This window comes from Manis pentadactyla, chromosome 4 (assembly GCF_030020395.1).
Source record: "Manis pentadactyla isolate mManPen7 chromosome 4, mManPen7.hap1, whole genome shotgun sequence".
In the NCBI taxonomy this organism is placed as follows: domain Eukaryota; kingdom Metazoa; phylum Chordata; class Mammalia; order Pholidota; family Manidae; genus Manis; species Manis pentadactyla.
In genome coordinates this window covers 13,772,390-13,797,273 of record NC_080022.1, presented here as the reverse complement: position 1 = coordinate 13,797,273, position 24,884 = coordinate 13,772,390, and the positions used below count along the sequence as shown (strand labels likewise).

General features: G+C 47.8%; 1 protein-coding gene across 4 annotated transcripts; it reads left to right on the top strand.

Annotated features, from left to right (window-relative positions):
• The first annotated feature begins 39 nt into the window (after positions 1 to 39).
• EMC1 (ER membrane protein complex subunit 1) lies at positions 40 to 24,390 on the top strand. 4 transcript variants are annotated; one of them, XM_036914466.2, is made up of 23 exons: positions 40 to 156; positions 2,977 to 3,101; positions 3,741 to 3,806; positions 4,026 to 4,119; positions 4,979 to 5,107; positions 5,996 to 6,122; positions 6,678 to 6,827; positions 7,128 to 7,295; positions 7,804 to 7,875; positions 8,245 to 8,304; positions 8,907 to 9,029; positions 9,778 to 9,874; positions 10,219 to 10,341; positions 11,942 to 12,141; positions 12,304 to 12,453; positions 13,093 to 13,254; positions 13,581 to 13,700; positions 17,340 to 17,477; positions 19,963 to 20,136; positions 20,725 to 20,935; positions 21,862 to 21,946; positions 23,034 to 23,163; positions 23,319 to 24,390. In XM_036914466.2, the coding sequence occupies exons 1-23, from the start codon at positions 65 to 67 to the stop codon at positions 23,496 to 23,498; spliced, it is 2,976 nt and encodes a 991-aa protein (XP_036770361.2). In that variant the 5' UTR covers positions 40 to 64; the 3' UTR covers positions 23,499 to 24,390. The 4 variants fall into 4 exon arrangements, with proteins under 4 accessions (XP_036770361.2, XP_036770362.2, XP_036770360.2 ...); XM_036914467.2 differs by having other exon boundaries at positions 8,242 to 8,304; positions 10,222 to 10,341; XM_036914465.2 differs by having other exon boundaries at positions 8,242 to 8,304.
• The last annotated feature ends 494 nt before the right edge of the window (positions 24,391 to 24,884 follow it).

The following is a 24,884-nucleotide window of genomic DNA, read 5'->3' as shown; positions in this document are numbered from 1 at the left end:
GTGAAGGCGGGGCCTGTAGCGCGGGGCATGCCGGGCCGCCGGCGGGCGGGCCCAGGCTGCAGTCATGGCGGCGGGGGATTTTAGGTTTTGGCTCTGGGCTGCCCTGTGTATCCCTGTGGCTGCAGTTTATGAAGACCAAGTGGGCAAGTTTGATTGGTACGTACGTGTGGCGCCTGTTCGGGAAATATATGGCTATTTTTCGAGTACCTGCCTTGTGCTTGCTAAAGGGAGGAGTGCACCGTGCAGCAGGACCCGCTGCATAACTTGCGGGGCCCAGTGCAAAATGAAAACGGGGGATCCCTTGTTCAAAAGTTAAGTTTTAAGATGGCGATAACAGAGCTTTAAACCAGGTGTTGGGGGCGCTTCTAAGCCGGTCCCTGTGTGACGGTATGCAAGCCCGTGAAGCCGGCCCTGACACTCAAGCATGCTTGGGGTTCTGGTCAGAGGTCACTTCCTCCTCCTATCAGGCCCCATTCCTGTTACTGTCAGGTTTCTGTTCTACTGTTGTCAGAGGTCGACAGCCCTTATTGAATTAGCATTCCTTTTCGAATTGCTATCTTTTGGGCATGTGATCAGGGGCTTGGGTCTCAGTAAGTCCTGAACTGAGTCCTCTTAAATCTCGATTCTAGCCCATCCCGGCCCTGGGCTCAGAACTTGGTCTCTCAAATCTCGTATCATCCAGGAGGTCCCGTTCACTCACCTCCTACCCCTACCCCTTTCCTTAAGGCCCTGGAGTGGGCTTGCTTTTCTTGGGATATCAATTTTGCCACTTAAGGGTTGTGTGATCTTGGGAAAGTGACTTAACTGCTCTGTGCTAGGGTTTCTTACTCTGTAAAATGGGCTTATTAATAGTCCATTTTCTCTTAATAGTAGTTGTAAGGATAAATGAGATAATTCTTTTAAATAGAGCAATTTTGGCTCACTGAGTGCCATCAGTATATATCACCCATTATCATTACTTCAGAGAACAGTTTATCCATGTTCAGATCTCAGCTCAGATAGCTACTCTGTGAAGTCTAATCCACGTGGGGTAAATTGATTCACATATTTGTTGAGTGCCTGTTGTGGGCCAAGAGTTATTCCAGCTGCAGTGGTTGGATACAGAGATGGGAAGGAGCTCAGTCTAGTGGGGCAGGTACATAAGTGTGTGATACAAGACAGTGTGACAAATGCAACCCAAGTCACATTTTTAATGATGTGGGCAATTGCTTGCAAGGTAGTGTATGTATTACGCATATATGGTGTATGTGGTGATTACAACTTAGCAGAATACTAGTTATATATAACTTACAAATTAGAAAATAAATGGAAGATTTATTTTTACATTTACACATTAAAAAATATTTAAAACATGTTTTATATTACACGTTAAATTTATGGTGGTGGTATTTTAGGCATTTTTTAATTTTATTTTTTATGCTTTCATGCATTTTTTGCATTTTCTACAATGAGAAGGCATTACTTTTATAACCCAGATAAGAGATGATGGCATTTTAAAAGAGAGCATGGGATTTTGAATCAGAAGGCCTAAGTTGTGCATTCTAGTTCTGACAGTAATTAGTTGATCTCAGTGGAGTTTGGTTTGTTTACCTGTAATGAGAGTAATAATATTTAGCCTGTATACATAGAGTGTTCTGTAGATACAGTGAGAATAAAGTATGTGAAATTACAGGTAGAAGCTGTCAAATGTCAAAGAACTCTGTCTTTCTACTAACAGGTTAGCTTCTTCTTTATTTTAAAAAATTAGACCAAACAATATTACAAGAGAAATTAATGTAAGTGTCCTGTATAATTTGTTAGAGATTGCACGACTTCATTAACAGCAATGTACAAACACTTCCTATCTACTTGGTAGTATGTCATCTTATAGTTTCCTTAGGATATTCCTGTAGAAAATTTCCAGTATACTTAGGTAAGAGGGCCAGACATGATGGGATATAGGTTTCCCCTACTCTCTACAAGTAGAGTGTTCTTCTGAAACCTTCTATAAGCTGAAATAGCATAAAGTGAAGAAGTAATTACCATTAATTTATATGGGAAATTTTTGAGCATTCTCATGTCCAAAAAAATAACCTCTCATAGGTTTTTCTGCTATCTTAGGCCACATATTTCTAACAATTAATTTTGAACAAGGTAAATGGAGATAAAGCACAAATGCTCACAGACACACTTCAGAATATATGGTGGCTTGATGCTGCGATGTTGGGTGGTTCCTGGGGAAGGAGCTTGGTGGCGCTGCCCTCTTCTTGGTGGACGCTGCCTCTGTAACAGTGGACTCACTGCAAAACAGATGCCGAATGCTGTTTTCCCTTTTTGCCTGTTTTTTGTAAAAGTGGAAAACCTCTTCAGATTTCTTTCAGCTCGTGAAAACAAGAACTAACGTAGGTCTTGTGTAAAAATGAAGAGGCAGAATGTGAACTTTCAAAAGATGGGGATTCCCATGTAGTCCAAGGAAAGTATGAGTAATGAGTAAAATGGATCCTGAACGTGGTGTGGGCTGGAAAGGGCTGTGAAGAACAAGGGCCTGACCCCATTTATGGAGGTTTGTTGGAAGTTTTGCATAATTTTACTCCAGAGGCCAGTGGAAATAGAAGGGGAAGCTGTATCATCTGCTCATGGACAGCAGGGCTTCTGTCTCTTCCCTCGTGTGCAATGATGACTCTTCCTACTGGTAGGGAATGCAGAGTGGACTGTAATGTTTGTTCTAGTGGGATTTAGGCCAGGTGCTCTTTGGGTTGTCACTTGAGATAAATATGTGCTTGCCTTTAGAGGGAAGGTTGTATTTCTCATCTATTGGGGTGCACTTTGTCTTCTTGTTCAGTTTGCTTCTGACCACAGTGCATAGAAATCTTGCTTTTGGTCAGATCTCCTCAGTAGCAAACAGTCCTCCTGCATCCTGGGGTAGATTGGACGGTCATAACCTCATGTATTTGTGGAGCTGTTTTTCCGAAGCATTTCCCTGTCCTCTTTCCTCAGGAGACAGCAGTATGTTGGGAAGCTCAAGTTTGCCTCCTTAGAATTTTCCCCTGGATCCAAGAAGCTGGTTGTGGCCACAGAGAAGAACGTGATTGCAGCATTAAATTCTCGGACTGGGGAGATCTGTGAGTGAGCTCTGTAGCCTGGTTAGCTTGGCTGGAATGGCTGACCACCGTGAATCCAGGATGGCCTGTGGCTTGAGAAGTCTGCTCAGCTGATGCCCGAGTTAGGGACAAGTCGGCCGAAAGATGCACATCTTACAGGATTCTCCTTTTTTTAGGTCATGTCATCTTTGAATATTTAATATATTCCTATAATTGGCCTTTGTAGTTTATTCCCTCAGCCTGAGTACTGAGTATTCTTAAATAAGATATTGTTGCGAAAAACACATTCTATTTGGATACCTCCCTTAAGTTAGCTCCTTTTATGGATGATTTTAGGCACTAAAATTGTGGAAATACAATTTACAATTACTCTTTTTCTTGGGAATCGTATGGATTTCGTTAGTTTTGCCGTTGTGTGTATGCCTGATGGGGTGGGGGTGGGGGGATGGGGTGCCCTGGGACGGTAGTGGCTCCTCTCAACCCCTCCACCCCTCGTTACCCTTTGAGCGGGAGTGGATCATCGCCAGTAGGCTGCGGTCCTCTCCCTTGAAATAAAATTGGATACTGCTCTGCAAGCAAAGCCCTCTTCGGTTCTGTCCTGCCCTCTTCTTGGATGCCTGTCCCTAATTCACAGTATTGTCTGGCTCTTGTGTCCCTCAGTGTGGCGCCATGTTGACAAGGGCACGGCAGAGGGGGCTGTGGATTCCATGCTGCTCCATGGACAGGGTAAGCAGAGTCCTGCTTTGTCTCTGTCATGGTGTCGGTTCTGTCTCCCCTGCTTGGTTTCTTCCTTTGTATGGGGTCTGGCAGGAGAGGAGAGGACAGATACGCAAATAAATTCCATTTGCACCCATCTATCAGCAGTGCAGCCACTGCTCACAGACAGTAGGAGGCTACAGAGCACCGGGTTGGGGGATAATGTCCCTATGATCTTTTCTCTTCCAGATGCAATCACTGTGTCCAATGGAGGCCGAATCATGCGTTCCTGGGAGACTAACATCGGGGGCCTGAACTGGGAGATCACCCTGGACAGTGGCAGGTAGAAGGGAGGAAGCTGTATGTTATCTTGGTTCAGGGCTTTGCTGGAGCACAGGACTGCATCGACAGCAATTTGGGGCCTTACGGCTTTTTTCCCAGAGGCCACTAAGGAGCCAAAGAGCATCAGACACCCAGGGCTTGATGTTCTTGAGGTTGTAGAGCATGTGTTTCCTCAGGCAGCATTTGTTGAGCACCTGTTAGGTGCAGAACTCTGTGCTAGGTGCACTGCTTACTACTGTACTTGGGTGCTTCTCCTGATTGCTCCTAATTCCTCATGACTTGAGAGCTTTTCATTATTCTAGATATGAGAACATAACATACAACTTTCAGTGTTTTAATTCTATGTTTAGAGAACATCTTGAGCTACTTATATCGTGGCTTGGGTTGTTTAAATTACAGGGTCATTTGTGTTGGCTTACGCATCTTCTGATAGTAACTCATTTGGTAAACACTTGGTGAGCTCCCAGGCAGTGGGAACACACATATGAATGTAGGACAGTTTCTGTCATCATTCTGTCTTGTCAGCTGGGGGAGGCAGGCGTGAAACCCAGAATAGTTCTGGGTAGTACGTCTGGTGGGGCCACGGTAGGGGGTTGGCCTGGTTGCGCTGAAGTCCCAGGGGAAGGAGGGAATGGCCCTTCAGAGGTTCAGGAGGTTTCAGGGAAGCAGTATGGTGGAGTGGGTGAGAGTGCAGACCGTCAGGTCAGCTACCCAGAGGCAGAGCCGGGATTAGGATCCTGATGCCTTTGACCCCAAGCCTGTCTTCTTACCCACCAAGCTATAGTGGTAGCGCTCGGATGGTCTCCTCTTGCCTGGGGCTCTGGAGGTGCCAGGCAATGCTCACCCCTGGCCCTGCTCAGTTTCCAGGCACTTGGACTGGTAGGCCTGCAGGAGTCAGTGAGGTACCTCGCAGTCCTGAAGAAGACCACCCTCGCCCTCCATCACCTCTCCAGTGGGCACCTGAAGTGGGTGGAACATCTCCCGGAGAGGTAAGGCTGCCTTGCCACCAGGAGACAGTCGCCGCGTCCTGCCCGCTGAAAGCCCTCTTCCTCCCCGAGGGCCGAAGCATTTGCTCTGCCCAGGCTGACCCGATGTCGGCGCTGGCATCGTGGGGAGTGTGCTGGACTCATTAGATCTGTGCCTGATGAGCTCAGAGGCTGTGCTACTGTGGGAGCTTCCTTCACAGTGAGGCGAAAACCCGAACTGGGCACTAGAGCCAGTCAAGCAGGGGGAGTGACTCACTCGCTGAAGGTCATAGTACTTTGGGCTTTTTGGCTTCTAGTTGAAGTCAAACTGAGCTTTTCATTGATACTAAGAATTAGAACAACTCAAGAGCCCAGAGTAGGAGCTGAGTGAGGTTTGAGAGTCTTTCCAGAGGGCCTGGTGGTGGAAAGCATCAGAGCTGGGAGGAACAGGGAGGAGAGGAGAAAGGAAGGACCTGCCTAGATCCCCTGTGGCCCTTTTCAAAGTTTAAGCAGGGACCAGAAATACAAATTCTTGTGGGGCCAAATGCATAGCAGCCATGTGAAGCAGGTCCAATGAGGATTGTCAGAATCTGCAGTGTGACTGGCCTACCTCCAGGGGGCAGCCTTACTCCTCTGATTGGTGCCCGGTAGGAGGGGACAGGTGTGGCCTAGTGTTGCCACACCTTCCTTTTTAAGAAAAGAAAGAAGTCTGATTTTTCCATGCAAAATCTCAGTTTGGAATGTTCTGATTCATATTGAGACAGATAAAACTTTGAGCCAAACAAAACCTGTTGGAGGACTTAGTTTGTGACATCTGGCTAAGGACCTGGTGCGTGTTTCTGGAGGACCCCTGAGGATGGTCCCATCCTGTGGCTACATCTTTAATTCCTCCCTTTTTCTTCCCTCTCTTAGTGACAGCATCCATTACCAGATGGTGTATTCTTATGGCTCTGGGGTGGTGTGGGCCCTCGGAGTTGTGCCCTTCAGCCATGTGAACATTGTCAAGTTTAATGTGGAGGATGGAGAGATTGTTCAGCAGGTAAGGTCCGGCATCTGGCGCTAGAAGCCTTGTGTATTGCGGAGGGGAATAGATAGAGCCTTTTTTGCAGTGGGGACCGGGGAACTTGGTGGGTCAGAGGCAAAAGCCTGATTCTGGTCACTTGGAGGCTGCTTTCTCCTCATCAGGCATTTATCTAAAGCCCTCACATTTGCACGTGGGGCTCTCCTGGGATGGCTTACAAACTGCATAGATCTATTTTATTCATCATTGTCTGCAAGTAACTTACAAGATAATATTATGAAATAATTACAGGAAACCTTATATGACAAGTAGAGTAGAGAAATGCTTATTGGAAGTGTCAAGCATTAAAAATGACCTGGTATATATTTCCAGGGACCAGAAAGAAAATCCTGATTTTCTCCAGCTTTGGAGTTCTTTGGAGGTTGGGAGGGATGGGAAGAGCTCCTTTGGAACCAACTGTGAGGAGCTTTTGAGTGTAGGCCTCCCAGTGGGGTTTGGCGGTGACCTTGCTGATGAACTGAGAGGGAGACGCAAAAGCCCTATAAGCCTTCTGTAATGATGTTTCTCCCTCAGGTCAGGGTTTCGACTCCCTGGCTGCAAAGTCTCACTGGATCCTGTGCTGTTGTGGATGAGGCTGTCCTGGTATGCCCTGACCTGGGCTCACAGTCCATCCAAACCTTGGCCTTGGAGACAGAGTGGGAGTTGCAGCAGATCTCATTGCAGGTGAGAGACCAGTGCCTCCCACCCCAGCCCGAGGCATCACCTTTGCTGCTTAGAAAAGTCACCCAGTGTCACTGTTTGCTTCCTGGACTGTGGCAGCCACTGGGAGAAGGTCAGGCCTCTAGCTGAACTGGTGTATGGGGAAGTGGGCCACTCTCCTCTTTGGAGAACCTGAATGGGAGCTTCTGCAGCCACATACCATGGCCTACGTACTTCTGCTGCAAAGTGGGGCGGAGGATGCAAACCCAGGATGGGTCAGGGACTCAACTACTTCCAGCCCTAATCCTTCTCTTTGCCTTCCAGTCTCTGGACTTAGAATTTGCAAGTGGATTCCAACCCCGGGTCCTGCCCACACAGCCCAGTCCAGCGGATCCCTCTCGGGCCCAGTTCTTCCTACAGTTGTCCCCAAGCCACTATGCTCTGCTGCAGTACCGTCACGGGGTCCTGAGTCTGCTAAAAAACTTCCCACAGGTAACTGCAGGCAGTGTGGTTTGCTAGGTTTGAGGAGTTTCTAGCTAAGACATGGGTGCTAGCAAGCAAGCCCTGCCTTTGAATTGGAGGCATTTGCTGAAGATAGAAGACATCTTTCCATAGGTGATTTGAGGGGTAGCCATAGCGGAAGTGAAATACCTTTTCTTCTGAGAGTTTGTTACAAAGGATCTTTAGAGTAAGACCGGCTCCTTCCTCTGAGTTCACAGGAAAGTGGGGACATTAATTAGAGCTTCCCTGTATATACTAAGAGCAGTCTGGGGCTTGGGATTGACCTGGGTCTGGTTGAACGTAGGGAAGAGGCCTGTTTTCAGCTGTGGGTGGAACTGGGGCCTCTCTCTGGCCTCAAATTCCCTGTCTGTTATGCTCCACAGTTGCGAGCACTTTCAACTCCATGGCCAAGGGATTTCCCTGTAGAGGTGACCTTCTCTGGGGCTTGCTGGCTAGCACAGGCCCCATTGAAGAGCTGGCACTGTACTCTATCCTGCAGACTGCCCTGGTGAGCTTTGCCACCACGGGGGACAAGACGGTGGCTGCAGTCATGACGTGTCGGAATGAAGCGGTGAGCACTGACAGTAACTCGGCACTTGGGGTTTTCCTTCCTTCTGCCAGGAGCCCTGAGAACCAAAAGTCTGGGCATATTGGCCTGGTGACTTTGAACCCGGGACAGGAGGCTGTTGGGAAGTAGGTTCTCACTTATCTCTAGAGCTTTCTGTCCTCCTCTTTGGTCCCCAGGAATGGGACCCTAATATAATGATGTCACTTTCTTCTGGTGCTTGTAAGCATTGCAGAGGCTTCGTGGGCAGGAATGAGAAATGAAGTTGGCCCCCCCCAAGTGCTGATAAGACAGAAGTGAAAGCTCCATTTTGGTGATGGGAAAGTGACCCTTTGGCTGAATTTTCTCCTTCTGTCTTACTCTTTTCTCTAGCAGAAACCTAGCAATTTGGAAGATGGGTCAATGGGGAGCTTTATGGAGAAGTCCAGTCCACAGGTAGGGCATGGCATCAGGCAGGGAGCCATGGGGGGCCAGCCAGGGAAGTAGCTAAGGCTGCGAGCACGTTTCCAAGAGTTCCCAGCCTCAGATAGGGTTTTCTAGGGTCTGTAAATTAAGTCATGTTTCTCTTGGTCACTTTTGGTTGGGAGACTAGGAGGCAGGATCCCTAGAATCGGTTTCCGCTACTTTTTCCTCTGGGCCTCCATTTCCCCATTTCCTTTGGGATCCTGGCTGGTGCTGTGGTGATCTGGGCCGTTGCATGGAAGCATTTTCTGGAGCCCTGGCACAGGTTTCTGCTGTGGCTTCCGTCTCCTAAGTGATTCCAAAGGGCTGTGGAGTCCTCGCTTCCAGTCTTAGCTCTCTTTGGGAAGTCTCCTCACTGTACTGGCTTCCTTCTGAAACAAGTGTAGTTTTATTTATTTACTCAGTTACTTTATTTCTGCCTTAAGACTTTGCTTTCTTTTTTATTCTCCTTTGCATGTATTTCCTGTCTTTGCCTGGGTTCTTCTCTAGGGTATTTGCCCTGAATCTTGGACTTCCTTTGTGGGACTTTGCTTTGTGGGGGGCTCCCTAGTTGACCCGTCTGTCTGTACCCATAGGACTCACTGGCTTGCTTCAACCAGACCTACACCATTAACCTCTACCTAGTGGAGACAGGTCGGCGGCTGCTGGACACCACCATCACCTTCAGCCTGGAGCAGAGTGGCTCTCGGCCCGATCGGGTGAGTCAGAGCCTTTGCCTTCGGGTCCCATCCTGTGGGCTTCTAGCACGGGCCTCCTTTCCTTAGGGCCTGGTCCCAGCCATGGGGCCTGGTGATGGCTCTCTGGACATGGCTGTAAGTTCTTCCTGAGCCACCACTTCCCACAAATCCCATGAATAGCAGTAGAAGCAAGCGCCATTTATGCCAGGTGCTGGGCCAGGCACATATGAGGTTCTTCGATCACGCACTAACCAGCTCTCCCAACGGTCCTATGGAGTGGTTATCGCTGCCGCATTTTACAAATGAGGGAGCTGCGCCTGGTGAGATTCGGAACCCTCTTAAGAGCCACAGAGCTAGTAGGAGGTCGCTGACCCACAGCCTGTGCTCTTAATCACTGTCAGCATGGCCTCTATGCTTTAGTGGTGTGCCTCAGTCTCTCTGGGCTATGGCTTCATCTCCAAAGTAGAAAGCCTCCTCCTGGCCTGCTCACTTTGTGGGGACAGCTGGAGTGGAGTGAATGACACGGTGCTGGGGAAGTACTTACATTCCCCTGGAGGGGTCTGAGCTAGAGCCTAGCGCCGCGGGTTGTCTTGGTTCCTGAGAATAACATGTTATCTTACCGGAGTCTAGGTAATAGGTGTATTGTTTAGACATCAAATAACGCCATGACCTGGACCCCGACAACTCCCAGTGCTTTGAATCTTGGGGTCTGGTGCGCTGAGAGGCATTAGGATTCTTGCTGACTGGGTCTCAACTCTTGGGCTTACAGATGTACATCCAGGTATTCTTGAAGAAGGATGACTCCGTGGGCTACCGGGCCTTGGTACAGACGGAGGACCATCTGCTACTTTTCCTGCAGCAGCTGGGTGAGTGGGCCTCATCCAACCCATTTTTTCTTTTTTCAGGCCTTTCTGTGAGTTCCAATCAGACTATATTTTGGGGGCTATGAACATGTTTCTGAGAAGGATGCAAGCAGACTATATACCCTGAGGATTTTTTTTAGAGCCATATGTCCTCTGCTTTCCAGTAATTCTTCAACCTTCTAGGGTGGGTTACAGAACTTTCCTCACTTAACCTGGTGAATCTAGGCCTCTGCTTCTACCATTTCTCTTTTTTACACAAGAGCTGCAGGGATTCCTGAGCCACCTGGCAGGGTTTCTGCAGAAGACGGAGGAGATGGGCTTAGCTTTTGTAACCCTGGTTTCTCCAGCAGGGAAGGTGGTGCTGTGGGGCCGTGAGGAGTCACTGGCCGAGGTGGTGTGCCTAGAGATGGTGGATCTCCCCTTGACTGGGGCGCAGGCCGAGCTGGAAGGAGAATTTGGCAAGAAGGCAGGTATGAACTGCAGAGTTGCCGGCGGAGGTTGCCCGGGGAGTGGGCTCGTTAGTTGGCCCATAAGCGGTGTCGTCTTGCGGCATCCCTGGCTCCCCGGGCGCAGCTTGTGCCAGTCTGTTCTCCAGCTTGTTCATGGCCCTGTGGTTTATGTAGCCATTCTTTTTTCTGAAAGGAGTGGACTCTGAATCCCTCCAGGGAAAGATCCTGAGGAAGAAGAGTCTTAACTTAGTGTAGGAATAACCAGCATTGCTGAGTATCAGATCTCTCAGGCACCGGGTCTGCCGCTGCACGTTGTTTCCAAAGAAATAGCCACACCTTTCTAGAGACGAGGACTGGATTGCTCTGGTGGCAACCGGCCAGTGCCCTCACAGGCCTGCCACAGCCCAGGCCCGGGAGGAACTTGGTTCACTCTGCTCTGATTCAGTCCTGTCTCCCCCCCTCTCCCTTCTGTCCATTCATCTCATTGTCCAGTAGGTATTTATTGAGGGCCTACTCTGGGCCAGGCACCCCACTAGGCATTGCAGGTTTTCTTAAGCTGAGGATTAATTTGATTTTACTATTTATTTCTGCTGCCTGGATCCAGCAATTCAAGGTAAAATCTGCTCTCTGCTGCCTTGTTGCTCGTTGCATGCCCACATGGCTAGCATTTGGTTAACGCTTTGTTTTTCCTGCTTTGCATCAACAAGGCACCTACTGTGTGTGCGTGGACTGCTGTGCCTGTGACTTGTCCTGTTTCCCTCTCACCTCTCTCTCTTCCCTGAGCTGAGGCTGATGGAAAATGGGATAAACAAAGGCACTCTTCCTTTCCAGTGAGCACTTGCCACGTACCCCACATTGTGCAAAAATCCTGTATGTTCATCATGTGGTCTGGTCTTTGTAACAGCCCAGCAGGTTACATGCCATTTCATAGAGAGGAAGCAGAGGCCAGAAGATTAAGTACATTTGCTAAGGTCCCCAGCCAGGAAGTAGCAGCAGAGCTGGGATCTTGATCTAGGTCTGCCGGGCTCCAGAGGCCGGGCTCCTTCCTTGTGCTCCCTTGCTTCATGGAGGAGATTTGAGGGTGGGAGCCACGTGATGGGGTCAGAGGAAGAGTGAGTGCTGACCCTGGGAGCTGGTTGCAAGGAGGTCTGTTAGGTGCAGGGTAAGCCGGTGACAGAGTAGGAATGAAGCAGTGGGAAATGGAAGTGCCTGTTCATGATACACATACATCTGCACCCCTGCCCCTCCACACCCCTTCCTCTTCTGGTTTGTCATGGCACCCAGAGCCTTCCTCTGGCCATTCTGGATGTGGTGGCACTGTGGTGGAGACATTCACAACATGGCTGTGTCCTGCATGGCTGATCCCTGACCTCTTAGTCTCTTATTCCAAGATTCCAGGCAGGCGAAGTACTAAGAACCAGGTAAGTAGGGTTGGGAAGGTTCTGCACGGCTGTACCCGAGTATGAGACTGTTGGCTTCAGACACGGGACTGGCCCTTGGGCTTGACTGCCACACAGGAGAGGGAGAGAGCCCTCAGTAGCAAAAGCAAATAGCCCTTGCTGGGAACTCCTTGTCTGCGGAGGGGCGAGGCTCAGCCGCATCACCTTTTCCTTGACACCAGATGGCTTGCTGGGGATGTTCCTGAAACGCCTCTCATCCCAGCTCATCCTGCTGCAAGCGTGGACTTCCCACCTCTGGAAAATGTTTTATGATGCTCGGAAGCCCCGAAGTCAGATTAAGAATGAGATCAACATTGACACCCTTGCCAGAGATGAATTTAACCTCCAGAAGATGATGGTGATGGTGACAGCCTCAGGCAAGGTGAGAAGGTGTTAAGCCCCAGGTACCATGCCTTCTGAGGCTCCTGGAGCGGGAAACAAAAAGCCTTTGGTAGGGAACAGTGCTGGGTCTAACTTTCAAGGATAGAACCAGTTCTTTGGTGGGTCTTTCTTGTAGTAAGCCAATTATTTGTTTATCTTGCAGCTTTTTGGCATTGAGAGCAGCTCTGGCACCATCTTGTGGAAACAATATCTCCCCAGTGTCAAGCCAGACTCCTCCTTTAAATTGATGGTCCAGAGGACCACTGCCCATTTCCCCCACCCGCCGCAGTGCACCCTCCTGGTCAAGGACAAGGTGAGGTGGCCACCTCTGATTTGAGCCAAAGTGGGTGTGGCCGTTGAGTGTTTTGCGATGTAAATTTCTCCTGGGCCTTGGGAATTCTGTAAGAGCTCTTTGTGTTCTATTTTTTTGGCCTGAGTAGAGGAGTCCTCCAGGACTGATGGGTGTGACTTCGCCAGATCTGTAGTAAAGCAACTCTCCTTCATAAACAGAGGCAGCTGTCAGTAGCTAAACAGCTGTTTTCTCTAGATGAGGGGGCATAGGACACAGAACTATTTATATCTCTCTCCCAAAATTAGATGGATTTTTTTTTTGTATCAATACATTCTAGCCTTATTAGAAAGGGGGCTTGGTAGACATTTAGCTGGAATGGCTAACCTAGACCTGCTGAGTTGGTTGCTGAACTCTATCGTTTTATTTCTTCCTCAGCATGTCCAGTTCTGGGTTAGCTTTGGAGCCTGAGGCAGTCCGACTGCTTTCCTTCTGACACATTAGCCTTGGGGACCATCCACTTTCAGGCAACACTGTCTTCCACAAAGGTGGCAGAAACCAGGCAGTCTGACCCTGTTGAGCTGAAGTCCCAGCTTTCCAGATTTACCCTTAGGATTTGCATTCATCTCCTGTTGGTGGAGTCTGACAGTCTGCCCATTTCAGGAGACGGGATTGAGTTCTCTCTACGTCTTCAATCCCATTTTTGGGAAGTGGAGTCAGGTGGCTCCCCCAGTGCTGAAACGCCCCATCTTGCAGTCTTTGCTTCTCCCCATCATGGATCAAGACTATGCCAAGGTGCTGCTGTTGCTAGATGATGAGTACAAGGTATGACATCTTCAGGGTGGCTGGAGAACATGCAGGTGGGTGTGGGGGGGGGAGGGGTGGTCAGCAGCAGTGAGAGGAGAGGCGAGGGAGCTGTCTGCCTCGGGACATCTGGGGGCAAGAGGGTTGCTCTTGCTGCACTTGTGAGAACGCAGGTTAAGCCCTTAGCAGAACTGGGGTTAAGCCCTGCATTCAGTAACTGTTTTAAGATTTGCTATTTCATTCTTCAGAAGGCGCTCTGTGATGGCAAACAGTAATGAGTCTTGAGAAACTCTGCTTAGAGATTCCTTTCCTTTAACTCTTTTCCTGTGCTGTCTGGGGTTTTCAAGGTGACGGCATTCCCAGCCACTCGGAACGTCTTGCGACAGCTGCATGAGCTCGCCCCTTCCATCTTCTTCTACTTAGTGGGTGCAGAACAGGGACGGCTGTGTGGCTATCGACTGCGAAAGGTAGGGAAGGGGTCCCCTGGGCTGTCCTGTGGGAGGGTGGCAGGGGTTCCTGGTCGTTTGGCTGAGAAATGAGTTATACTAATTCTGTTGTAAACTTAGAGCAGCATAATCCTGATGTCTGATGCAGAGTCAGTCATTTTCCTGCTCACTGAGCAGCTTTTCCATGAGAGACACGGCTCTGGGTGTTGTGGAAAGAGCAGTGCATGAGAGACGAAGTCTCAGCCCCCGTGGAGCCTGCATTCCGCATGCCTTTTCTGTAGCAGAGAGAAGGGATGTTTTTCTCCATTCTTGGGAGCGTGAAGATCAAGTGGGGGTTGAGTAATGAGTCATACTTTGTATGCAAAGAGGATCTTACTGACTCATTCTTGATAGAATGTGTGCTTTGAACTTAATTTCTAGAAATAAGATCAATTTGCTCTGATCCCGACATATTTTGAGTCCTTGCAAATAGTGATACACACTAGCTCTGGGGTCCACCAGGGGCTGGCTTTTGCCTCATTAGCAGGGCTGCACAGAGGAGTAATTTGTGGTGTACACTCACCAGAGGACCCTCCCAGCCTGTCCCACCGGGCTTCAGAGAGGCAGTATAGCACAGTGGCTAAGAGCTTGGGCCCAGCTGCCTGAGAGGGAAGCCTGGCTTTATCACTTACTAACTTTGTGCCCTTGGCTACATGATTTCTCTGGTTCTCTGGCCCTTCTTATCTGTAAAGTGGTGGTAGTACCTACTTCACAGGGTCACATGAAGCAATACCTGAGTTTTAGCTGCTGTTTTACAACCGTATTTCTCTTTTCTGACATTTCCTAACAGCTAACCTTTAGAATAAACAGTTGAAAATGGTCTACCTAGGAAACTCGTCCTTTACCCTTTTGGGTGAAACAAAACTGTCCCTCCAACTTGACGAAAAGGGGACCTGGAAAGAGACAGTTCTTTGTGGGTAGACGGGAGCGAACTGGAGTGTGGGTGCCACGAATCACTGGAGTCCTGAGGATGTCATGGCCAAGGGAAGACAAAGGAGGCAATGCTTATCACATGGGAAATAACCCAAGTGCAGTCTTAAGTCTGCCCTCCAGTGATCTACTGGTGACCTTACCCTGGGGATGTTTCTGTGAATTCTCATGTTTTCACATGAGCCTGTGGCAATGAAACCTTACTTGTTCTCAATTAGAAACAGTTATTATTTCAAAAAAGTTTACACAAGGAATACATGCATACATTTTCTTTTGTAAAAGATGAACTGATACAGAAGTACACAAGCAAAATGTAAATGGACCTGTTGAACCCCATGCTTAGCTGCCTTCTGCAGAGGGAACACCTGGCAGTAATTTGTGCATCCTCACGTTCTCCTTTCTGTGTATTTACAGGCCTGGAGAACCAGCTATATTGACCACATATATATGTGATTTGTATTTATTTTTTCCTACTGAAATGGGAGTGACCTATCTTTATTAATGTGAAATTTGCTTTTTTTACTTAATGTGTTTTCTACCTTATTTTGTGAAGCCCGCTTTTTATTAAAGTATAATATTGATAAAAGTGCAAAATCATGAAGTTATGGCTCAGTGACCCTTCACAAAAGGAACACACTGTGTACCTGGCAGTCCGATCAGGAAGCAGAAAGGCACCAGCACCCCCAGAGGCCCTTGTGCCCCTTGCCAGTAACTCCCCCTCCCCCAGGGCTACTCAGATACACTGTAGGGTGCTATTGAATACTCCTCTCCTTTCTTATTGGCTTTAGTCTTTCTCCATCAAATTGAGAGTTCCAAAATTTTTTTTTTCTCGAAGCATAGTGGATATACAATCTTATGCTTGTTTCAAGTATACAGCACGGTGGTTCAACAGTTACCCACATTATTAAATCCTTACCTCCAACTAGTGCAGTTACTATCTGTCAGCATAGGAAGATGTTACAGAATCATTGGCTATATTCTCCATGCTGTACTCCCACCATCCCTGTGACCAACTTATATTATGATTGAGAATCTTTATGCCCCTGTATATGCCCCTCCTCCTCCCTACCTACCACAGTCCCTCTCCCATGGTAACCACCAGTCACTTCTCAGTGTCTGTGATTTTGTTCATTTTGTTTTGTTTTGTTTTTAGATCCCACAAATAAGTGAAGTCATATGGTGCTTGTCTTCCTCTGCCTGGCTTATTTCACTTAGCATGATACCCTCTAGGTCTATCCATGTTGCAAATGGCAGGATTTCTTTTTTTTAATGGCCAAATAATATTCCATCGTGTATATGTACCAGTCATCTATTGATGGACACTTTGGTTGCTTCCACATCTTGGCTATTGTAAATAATGTGGCAATAAACATAGGGGTGCATACATCTTTCTGAATAGGGATTTTGTTTTCTTTGGATAAATTCCTAGAAGTGGAATTACTGGGTCATGTGTATTTCTATTTTCAGTTTTTTGAGGAACCTCCATGCTGCTTTCCACAGTTGCTGTACCAATTGACAATCCTATCAACAGTGTAGGAGGGGTCCCATTTCTCCACGTCATCACCAACATTTGTTATTTCTTGTCTTTTGGATAGTGGCCATTCTTACTGGTGTGAGGTGATATCTTCTTGTGGTTTTGATTTGCATTTCCTTGAGGATTAGCAATGTGGAGCATCTTTTCATGCACCTGTTGGCCATATGTATTTCTTTGGAGAAATGCCTGTTCAGGTCCTCCACCCATTTTTTAATTGGGTTATTTGTCTTTTTGGTGTTGAGTTGTATGAGCTCTTGGATGTTAACACCTTATAGGGTAAATTGTTTGTGAATCTATTCTCCCGTACTGTAGGTTTCCTTTTTGTTTTGTTGATGGTATCCTTTGCTTTACAGAAGCTTTTTAGATTGATGTACTCCCACTTGTTCACATATACATTTTTTATTTTGTTTCCCTTGCCTGGGAAGCTATGTCGAGAAAGAAATTGCTAATGCTTATGTTCAAGAAATTTTTGCCTATTTTTTTGTGAGAGTTTTATGGTTTCATGTCTTACATTTAGGTCTTTAAACCATTCAAATTTACTTTTGTGTATGGAGTTAGACATTAATCCAGTTTCATTCTCTTGCATGTAGCTGTCCAGTTTTCCCAACCCCAGTTATTGAAGAGGCTGTCTTTTCCCTACTGTACATTCATGGCTCCTTTATCATATATTAATTGGCTATATATGCATGGGTTTATATCTGGTCTCTCTATTCTGTTCCATTGATCTGTAGGTCTGTTCTTGTGCCAGTACCATACTGTTTTGATTAACTGTAGCTTTATAGTATATTTTGAAGTCAGGGAGTGTAGTCCCCCCAGCTTTGTTCATCTTTCTCAGGATTGCTTTGGCTTTTCAGGGTCGTTTGTGGTTCCATATGAATTTTAGGATTATTTGCTCTATACTCAATTAAGAAATGCTGTTGGCATTTTGATAGGGATTGCACTGAATCTGTAAAATGCTTTGGGCTGGATGGCCATGAGAGTTCAAAAACATTTTCACAAACTAGATCCTTATTGCTGTTTTTCTAGGAGCTCTGGTCTCTGATTCTTCCAGCACAAAGTCCCAAAATAATGAACTGTGGGATGGGTCTAGCTATAGCTGTTGTGGTCTGAGTGTATCCTCCTGATTCTAAGTGCTGGCTCTTTTGCCCTTGCCCTAGGACCTCACCACTGAGCTGAGCTGGGAGCTGACTATTCCCCCAGAAGTGCAGCGCATTGTCAAGGTGAAGGGGAAGCGCAGCAGTGAGCATGTTCATTCTCAGGGCCGTGTGATGGGGGACCGCAGCGTGCTCTACAAGGTACGAACAGTAGTCTTGTGGAGAGCACAAAAGCAAAGGTTTGAATTTGGGCTCTAGGATTTGGGAGATACATGATCTTGAGGGAGTCATTTAATCCCTTTGAGCTTTAAATTACTGTGAAATGGGCATAATATGCCCTCCTCCTGCGGTTGTTGTGATGATCACATGAGATACTCATGCTTAGCCCAGTGGCCACCACACAGTTGAGGTTAAGCACTTAGCATTAGTGGCAGTACCAGTAGAACTTTCTGGGGTTAAATCTTAGTTGATCCATCAGGAACCGCATGTCTGTGATCCAGCCCTCTAGTTAGTGGTCCAAGGAGGAAGACTGAGAGGTGGCTAGTGGGCTGCAACTGTCCTATGAGAGAGTGTTACAGCGAGTGGCATTAGTTACACCCTCTGGTGGAGCAGAGCCGAGTCGGAGGAGGACATGGTACCACCACGGAGGACCTTGACAGGGACACCGCTTCCCCAAGTCTTAGGCAGAGCTACAGAGCACAAGCCCGTCGGAATGTCCAGTGCAGACGTGGCTGTGCCGCAGACTAGCTGTTCGTTGTGGGTAATTGGCTTAGGCTTCCTGAGGTTCTGTGTTCCCCAGAATAACGGGGATAATGGTACCCACATCATAGGATCGTTTAGAAGATTAGTGATTACATAAGTGATTAGAACAATGCCTGCTGCGTAGGTGACATCGTTATTAGTGCCAGGGACTTGAAATCTTTCTTGATGGATGCATGTGTGTGGCTGCATTTCTGCTTGTTCAGAATGTCTCAGTTTTGGTTTGTCTGATGTTTTTCTCATGGTTAGACTCTGGTTATGGGATTTTGGAAAGAACACCAAAGGTGAAGCAGCAAAAAAAATAATTGTTTCTGAGTGCCTGTTGGGTGCCAGGTACTTGTTTAGACACTGGGCTACATCAATGATCAAAACAGACAGAACTTCCTGTCCTTAGAAGGCTTTCATCGTATAACGGGAGAGGATAATGAAGAAAATTAATAGGTAAATTCTGTAGAATACCAGAGGGTGACCAGTTCTATAGAAAAACGCAAAACCAAGCAGAGGGAAAGTGGTGCTGGGAGTGGAAGGGGTACACTGACTGAGGGTGGTTAAGGAGAGTCTCACTGTGAGAGTGGCCCTTGGCCGAAACTTGAAGGAGAGTGGAAATAATACCACACGAGATGTGGGGGAAGAGCTCCCAGATGGAAAAGCCAGAGCATACCTGGAGTGTTCCAGAAATAACAAGGAGGACAATGTGCCTGGACAGGGTTGAGTAAGGTGAGTCCGGGCTACTGAGATCAGAGAGGTGATGGGGCCCAATCACAGGCTACCACTGTGGCCTTTATTTTGAGAAGAGCCACTGGGAAGTTTGAGCAGGGACATGACATAAATGACTGAGGCTGAACAGGCTCCCCCACCTGCCGTGTTGAGACTAGACTGTAGGGGGCTAAGGAGCGCGGGTAGGCCCATCAGGCTGTTGTAGGGCATCCAGGGGAGGCCATGGTGGCTCGAGGGGGTTGGCTGAGGTGTGGAGAAGGCATCAGATGCTGGATCCTTTGGAAGGTAGGGCCAGTAGAAAATGTTGACAGATAAGGTGTTTGTGTCTGTTAGAGAGAGAAAGGAGTTAGGGATGACTCAGAGGTTGTAAGATCCTGACACCTGGGGAGGCCTGGGGGAGCAGGTTTTAGGTAGGGGTAGAACAGAAGTTGAATTTGGGGCATGTCAGGTTTAAAGTGAGACGTCTGAGGAGGTACTGGGATTGCAGTCCGGAAGTCAAGTCTGGAGTGCGGGGGGAAGGCTGGCTTAGATATGTAAACTCGGGTGTTGCCAGTGCCTGGAGATGGTGTGAAAGCCACGAGATTGGCTGAGATCACTAGGAGAATGAGTGCAGATGGAAGTGCCCGAGAGACTGGGAGATGAGAGGAAGCTACAGAAGATACTAAGAAGGGAGTGGCCAGGCAGGCAGAAGGGAAACCAGGGAGCGGGTGTCCGAGATGCTAAGTTGTGGAAGTGTTTCAAGGAGACAGTGATGGCCTGTGTCACTTTGTACTAGTGGGTCAAGTAAGAGCATCGATTTGGTACAGGGAGGGTGCTGGTGGAAAGAGCATTGCTGGAGCAGTATCCTCGGGTCAGTGGGCAGGCAGACCTGGATTGTGTCTTGAGTCACCGTTCATTGTGTCTGTGACTTGGGCAAGTTGCTTACCTACTGTAAGACTTACCTCGTCTGTGAAATGTAGGTAATGAATAATAGTTGCTTTGTTCATGGGATTCAATGAAGTGATAGAGGCAAAGCACCTGGCATGGCACGCGGCACCCAGTGGACACAAAACAAGTGCAGTCAAGATGGACTCTCCTCCATAGGGAGCTCTTCTGCCCAGAAATTCTGATGCCTCTGCCAGGCCATCAACTCCAGGTCTGCCTCACAGCCCAGGGCTCCCAGTGCAGTGGAGCCATCGTGGTTGTGAGGGAGCATTTCTGTCCTTCCCAGAGTCTGAACCCTAACCTGCTAGCCGTGGTGACGGAGAGCACCGATGTACACCATGAGCGCACCTTCATTGGCATCTTCCTCGTTGATGGCGTCACCGGGCGCATCATCCACTCCTCCGTGCAGAGGAAAGCCAAGGGCCCCGTCCACATCGTGCACTCAGAGAACTGGGTGGTGGTAAGGAATGCAGAGGAGCTCATGTCACTACAGAGGACATGGCACAACGTATGGCTTGCCTCCCCAAGTCTTAAATCCATTCATTGCCTCTTATTCCAGAAACCAGTTGCTGCTTTGTGTTTTCATAGGATCCAGAATCCTGGATGGCAGCAGAGGGCGCTGGTTAGGGGCCTAAGCTCAGGAGTCAGGAGCCTAGTTTTCATCTCAGCTCTTCTTTTTCCTGACTGTACAACCATGAACTAGTTATTAAAACTCTTTGGGTTGCATCATTTGTGAATTAGTGATAATAATGGTGTCTAGTGTCGCTTAGAGCAATGCCTGGCACCCAATAAGCACCCAAATGTTGGCTGTTACTATTCTGACTTCTGAGTATCTTAAAAAGCCCTTTGTCTTATGGTGAACTTTGGACAACCTGGAAAAAACTACCCTGAGAGTTAGTAAACTTGGTAGCAAGGAAGAACGCTGGGGTTGGGTGGCTTCTTTCCTTCCTGGATGTGCAGCTCATTGGAAAGGTGCCTTCCCAGGTAATCTCCCCTTGCCAGCTGAACCAGCAGCCAGGCCCCGAGCTGCTACCTCTTCTCTCTGCAGTACCAGTACTGGAACACCAAGGCCCGGCGTAACGAGTTCACTGCCCTGGAGCTGTACGAGGGCACCGAGCAGTACAATGCCACCGCCTTCAGCTCCCTGGACCGACCCCAGCTGCCCCAGGTCCTCCAGCAGTCCTACATCTTCCCCTCCTCCATCAGTGCCATGGAAGCCACCATCACTGAGCGGGGCATCACCAGCCGGCACCTGCTTGGTGAGTGACCAGGGGAGGGTCTCTGGGCTGACCAAGTTCCCATAGGCAGCCATACTGAAGGACAGAGCCGTGCTGTCAGCACAGCCCTGTCTGACCCCGTAAGGGAGGATTAGCATGGAGGCTTTATTTGAGCAGAAGTTCCTTCATTTGCCTTTGCCACCCATAAAAGATGGCACATTGCTCTTAGTCCTCATTTCTGATGAACAACGTCACTTCTCTGTTCTGTGTTTTCACCTTGCTTAGAAAAAAGAGCCCTGATATCATTCCTAAGATAGTCTCTGTGCTGATGCTGCAGAAACTGGCTAGGTTTAGGGTCTCAGCTGTATGTGTAGGTTTAGGGAGTGAAGATTTAACAGGCTGCTGTCTTGTTGATTTTATCAAAGATTTTTGGGACTCAGCTTTGCAGGCACTTGGTATTAGTGTTTTAGTCCAGATATGGGGAAGGCAGCCCTGCCGGCAGTTTCCCAAGTTGAACCCCCACCATTCCTGAAGCCACTGGGCTCTGATGTTTCCCATCCTCTGGCCCTGGCTTGGCCTCAGTACTGCATCAGTGCGCCCAGCTGTGTTAGGCTCGTAGCCAGGAGGCTTACTTGGTTGGGGCAGGTGTTAACGGAGGGGAGGACAGGGATGGAGAGACCAAGCGGCTTTCCACGCTCTTCTCTCTGTTACCCATTTCTTGATTCTAGAACTTTATTTTCTTATGTCATGGATGGTATGTGAAGAAACCAGTATCTTCGGGGGAATCTTCATTCAGACCCATGTGTGCTCTTGGATTACTGTATTTGGCCATTTAAGGGAGCCTCAGTGATGCGTTTTTTGGTTTCAAACTCTATTTTAAATTCCTGTGGTAATGACATTTTTGTAACGAGCCCTGACCTGGGGTGGGATCCCTGAACACTGACTTGTGTCCACTTGTTTCTGTGTAGTTGGGCTACCTTCCGGAGCAATTCTTTCCCTTCCTAAGGCCTTGCTGGATCCCCGCCGCCCCGAGATCCCAACAGAACAAAGCAGGTGAGACCCTTGTGGGCAGTGCTGATGACTGTGACCCCGAGGACCTGACCTCACTGGTTAAGTCTGGTCCTCGGGGTGCTGTGCACTGTCCTGCTGTGCTGAGAGCAGGGGCATAGCGGTGACAGTCTGACAAACTGCCTTCATGATACACACGTTCTGCTGGGAAAGATGAGATGGATAATAAATGAGATAAACAAGTGAAGCACTACTTTTTTAGGGATTTGTAAATGCTAAGGAGAAAAAATTCAGGGTCGGAGGGTCTTTGGGGGTGAAATTTGAGAGAGTGGCTTAGGAAAGATTCTCTGAAAGGGTGATTTTTGAGTAAAGACTTGAAGGAGGTAAGAAGCTAGCTAGCCTTGTGGATATCTGAGGGAGAACTTCCCAGGCACAGGAACACCCAGTGCAAAGGCCCTGAGATCATGTCTGGAAAGTTAGGGGCAAGGCAGAGGCCACTGTGCCTGGAGCAGCCAGCAGTGGGGATGCTAGGAAATGAGACTGGGGGAAATGGGGAGCTGGGTTGTGTGGGAAAACCAATAGCTTGTCACTATTAGTATTAATCTTTGTATTTCCAGCCATCATCTCTGCATATTTACCTGCCTCCATCCTGAATTCTCTTCCCTTTGGGTTGAGGCAGCATGAGGAACAGTAGATCTGTCTTTGCACATGAGGAAAGGAGGAGTATGGCTTGGAGACATGGGAGGTTAAAGCTGGGGAAGCACATGCGGTGATAATAGCATTTTCAGAAGGGTGAGGATGGAGGCACTTTGAAGGGAAGAGCAGGAATTGGCCTAGAGGCTCAGTGTTTTGGTTTTGAAGTGGCCCTGACTTCCCTCCTCGTGTGAAATACTGGTGGTCTGTTATCTTTTTTAGATTAAGAGCAGATAGCAATCCAGATCTGCCTTGCTATCCACACAGCTTTCTTTCCTACAGCCCTTCCTAAATTTTTAACTATGTAATTCCAAGTAGACCTTGAAGGAAGATTTGAGACTTAGTTTTGTGGCCTGGAAACCTCCCAGGACTCAGAAAGGGCAGCCAAGAGATCCCCTTGCAGCAGCTCTGAATGCCAGTCCTGGCTGCTGTTTTGCAGAGAGGAGAACCTCATTCCGTATTCACCAGATGTACAGATACATGCAGAGCGTTTCATCAACTATAACCAGACAGTTTCTCGAATGCGAGGTATCTACACAGCTCCGTCAGGCCTGGAGTCCACTTGTTTGGTGAGTAAAGCCCACAGCCACCCTGTGTGATAGCTGCTCTGTTTCACCCTTGGGGAAACAGCTGAGGGTCCCATTTGCTTTCTTACCAGCGTGGAGCTAGTGGCCGATCACTTGGCTGCCTTCCTGATGTATTTCTCATTCCCTCTGCTTTCTAGGTTGTGGCCTATGGTTTGGACATTTACCAAACTCGAGTCTACCCATCCAAACAGTTCGATGTCCTGAAGGATGACTATGACTATGTGTTAATCAGCAGTGTCCTCTTTGGCCTGGTTTTTGCCACCATGATCACCAAGAGACTGGCACAGGTGAAACTCCTGAATCGTGCCTGGCGGTAGAGGCCCAAGACCCACTGCCCAGAGCAGAGAGCTGAGGGGAGTGAGGGTCGGTAAGAAGGTCGAGCTGCAGTTTGCCAGTTTGGTGGGATGTGTGTTGGGCACTCACCCCAGTTAAGGGATGTGGGGAAGATGGACTCTCAGGGAGACTCCTTTGGAATGTGTCTGACGCAGAGTCGGCAGTGGATGGAGGCTGAACCACTTTCTGAGCCGAGAATCTCAAGGCGTCTTGATGGACTTCCCCTGAAGTCCAAAGTCCATTGTCGTTTCCTTTTTTTGCTCATCTATGAATGTTGTTTTTCTTATAAGGCCGCCAGTGGATTTTTCTCCTTTGTGAGGCCTGTTTAAGTTGATTTTGGTTTGCCTTCTGTGTTTCCCAGGTTTATCTAGAAATCCTTCTGTTTCCTAGCCTTATGCTTCAAAGTCAGAAGGGAACTCTTATTGTAAAATAACACCTTATAGGTGTATTTGCTGGCTAACATTGGGACAAAGGTCCATGCTTAGCTGAGGTCTGAGCCATGATCCAGCCTCTCACGGCTTTTCTCCAAACAAACTTAAGAGTTGAGGACTCTCTGTGGTGTCAACACTTATTTTAACTAGGCCTTTAATTTAGAGGCTCTCATTCATCCGGTTGGGCCACCAGTCATTGCTTCAGTTTATCAAAAGTCAAGTATGTAATAACAATGTCTTGGTTTGCTGGTTATTGTCCATGCTTTTCACCTAAGATGTGTTCTAGCCGAGGCCTTTTTAATACTACTGAATTGTCTGAAGCTTGAAGAGGAATTCAAGGGAGGAGAGAGAGTCTGGCCCTTTCATTGTACCTCGTAATCTCTTAGTTCATCCACATGCTGGTCTAGTCATCTTTTAACCTAATTAAATAAACTCATCCTTGTTTTAAGAACCTCATTATTTATTTTTAGTTTTAGGTAAACTAAAGTGTGGATCACTGTATTTCTCTTAAAATGAGCAGATTTTTAAATGTTACTGATCTAACTTTTGCAGCTTTAAAAAAGAGGGGAGGAAGGGGTGGTGTAGGAAACTGGTGTGTTGTGGGTGTAGCCTTGCTGGTTGGCTAGGCTGTTGTCTCTGCACAAGTTAAAAAATCATAGAAGTTCTCCCTTGTTCATGCATTTGGGGAATGACAGCTTTTTTCTTTACTGTGAAGAATGAAATGTATAGAGTAGACCTTCTCTTGCCCTGTTGGGGGAGAGATACACTCAAGTCTGAATAAAACAGGTGACCAATGACACTGATGTCAGCCCTCTTTTGTGGCTTGGGAAGATAACTTTGAGGCCACTTTTGCATTAGAGGGGACAAAACGCTGTGTGGAATGGAGTGTATTTTTAGTTGGAAAATATGCCAATTTAATCATATTAAGAGTTCTGTTAT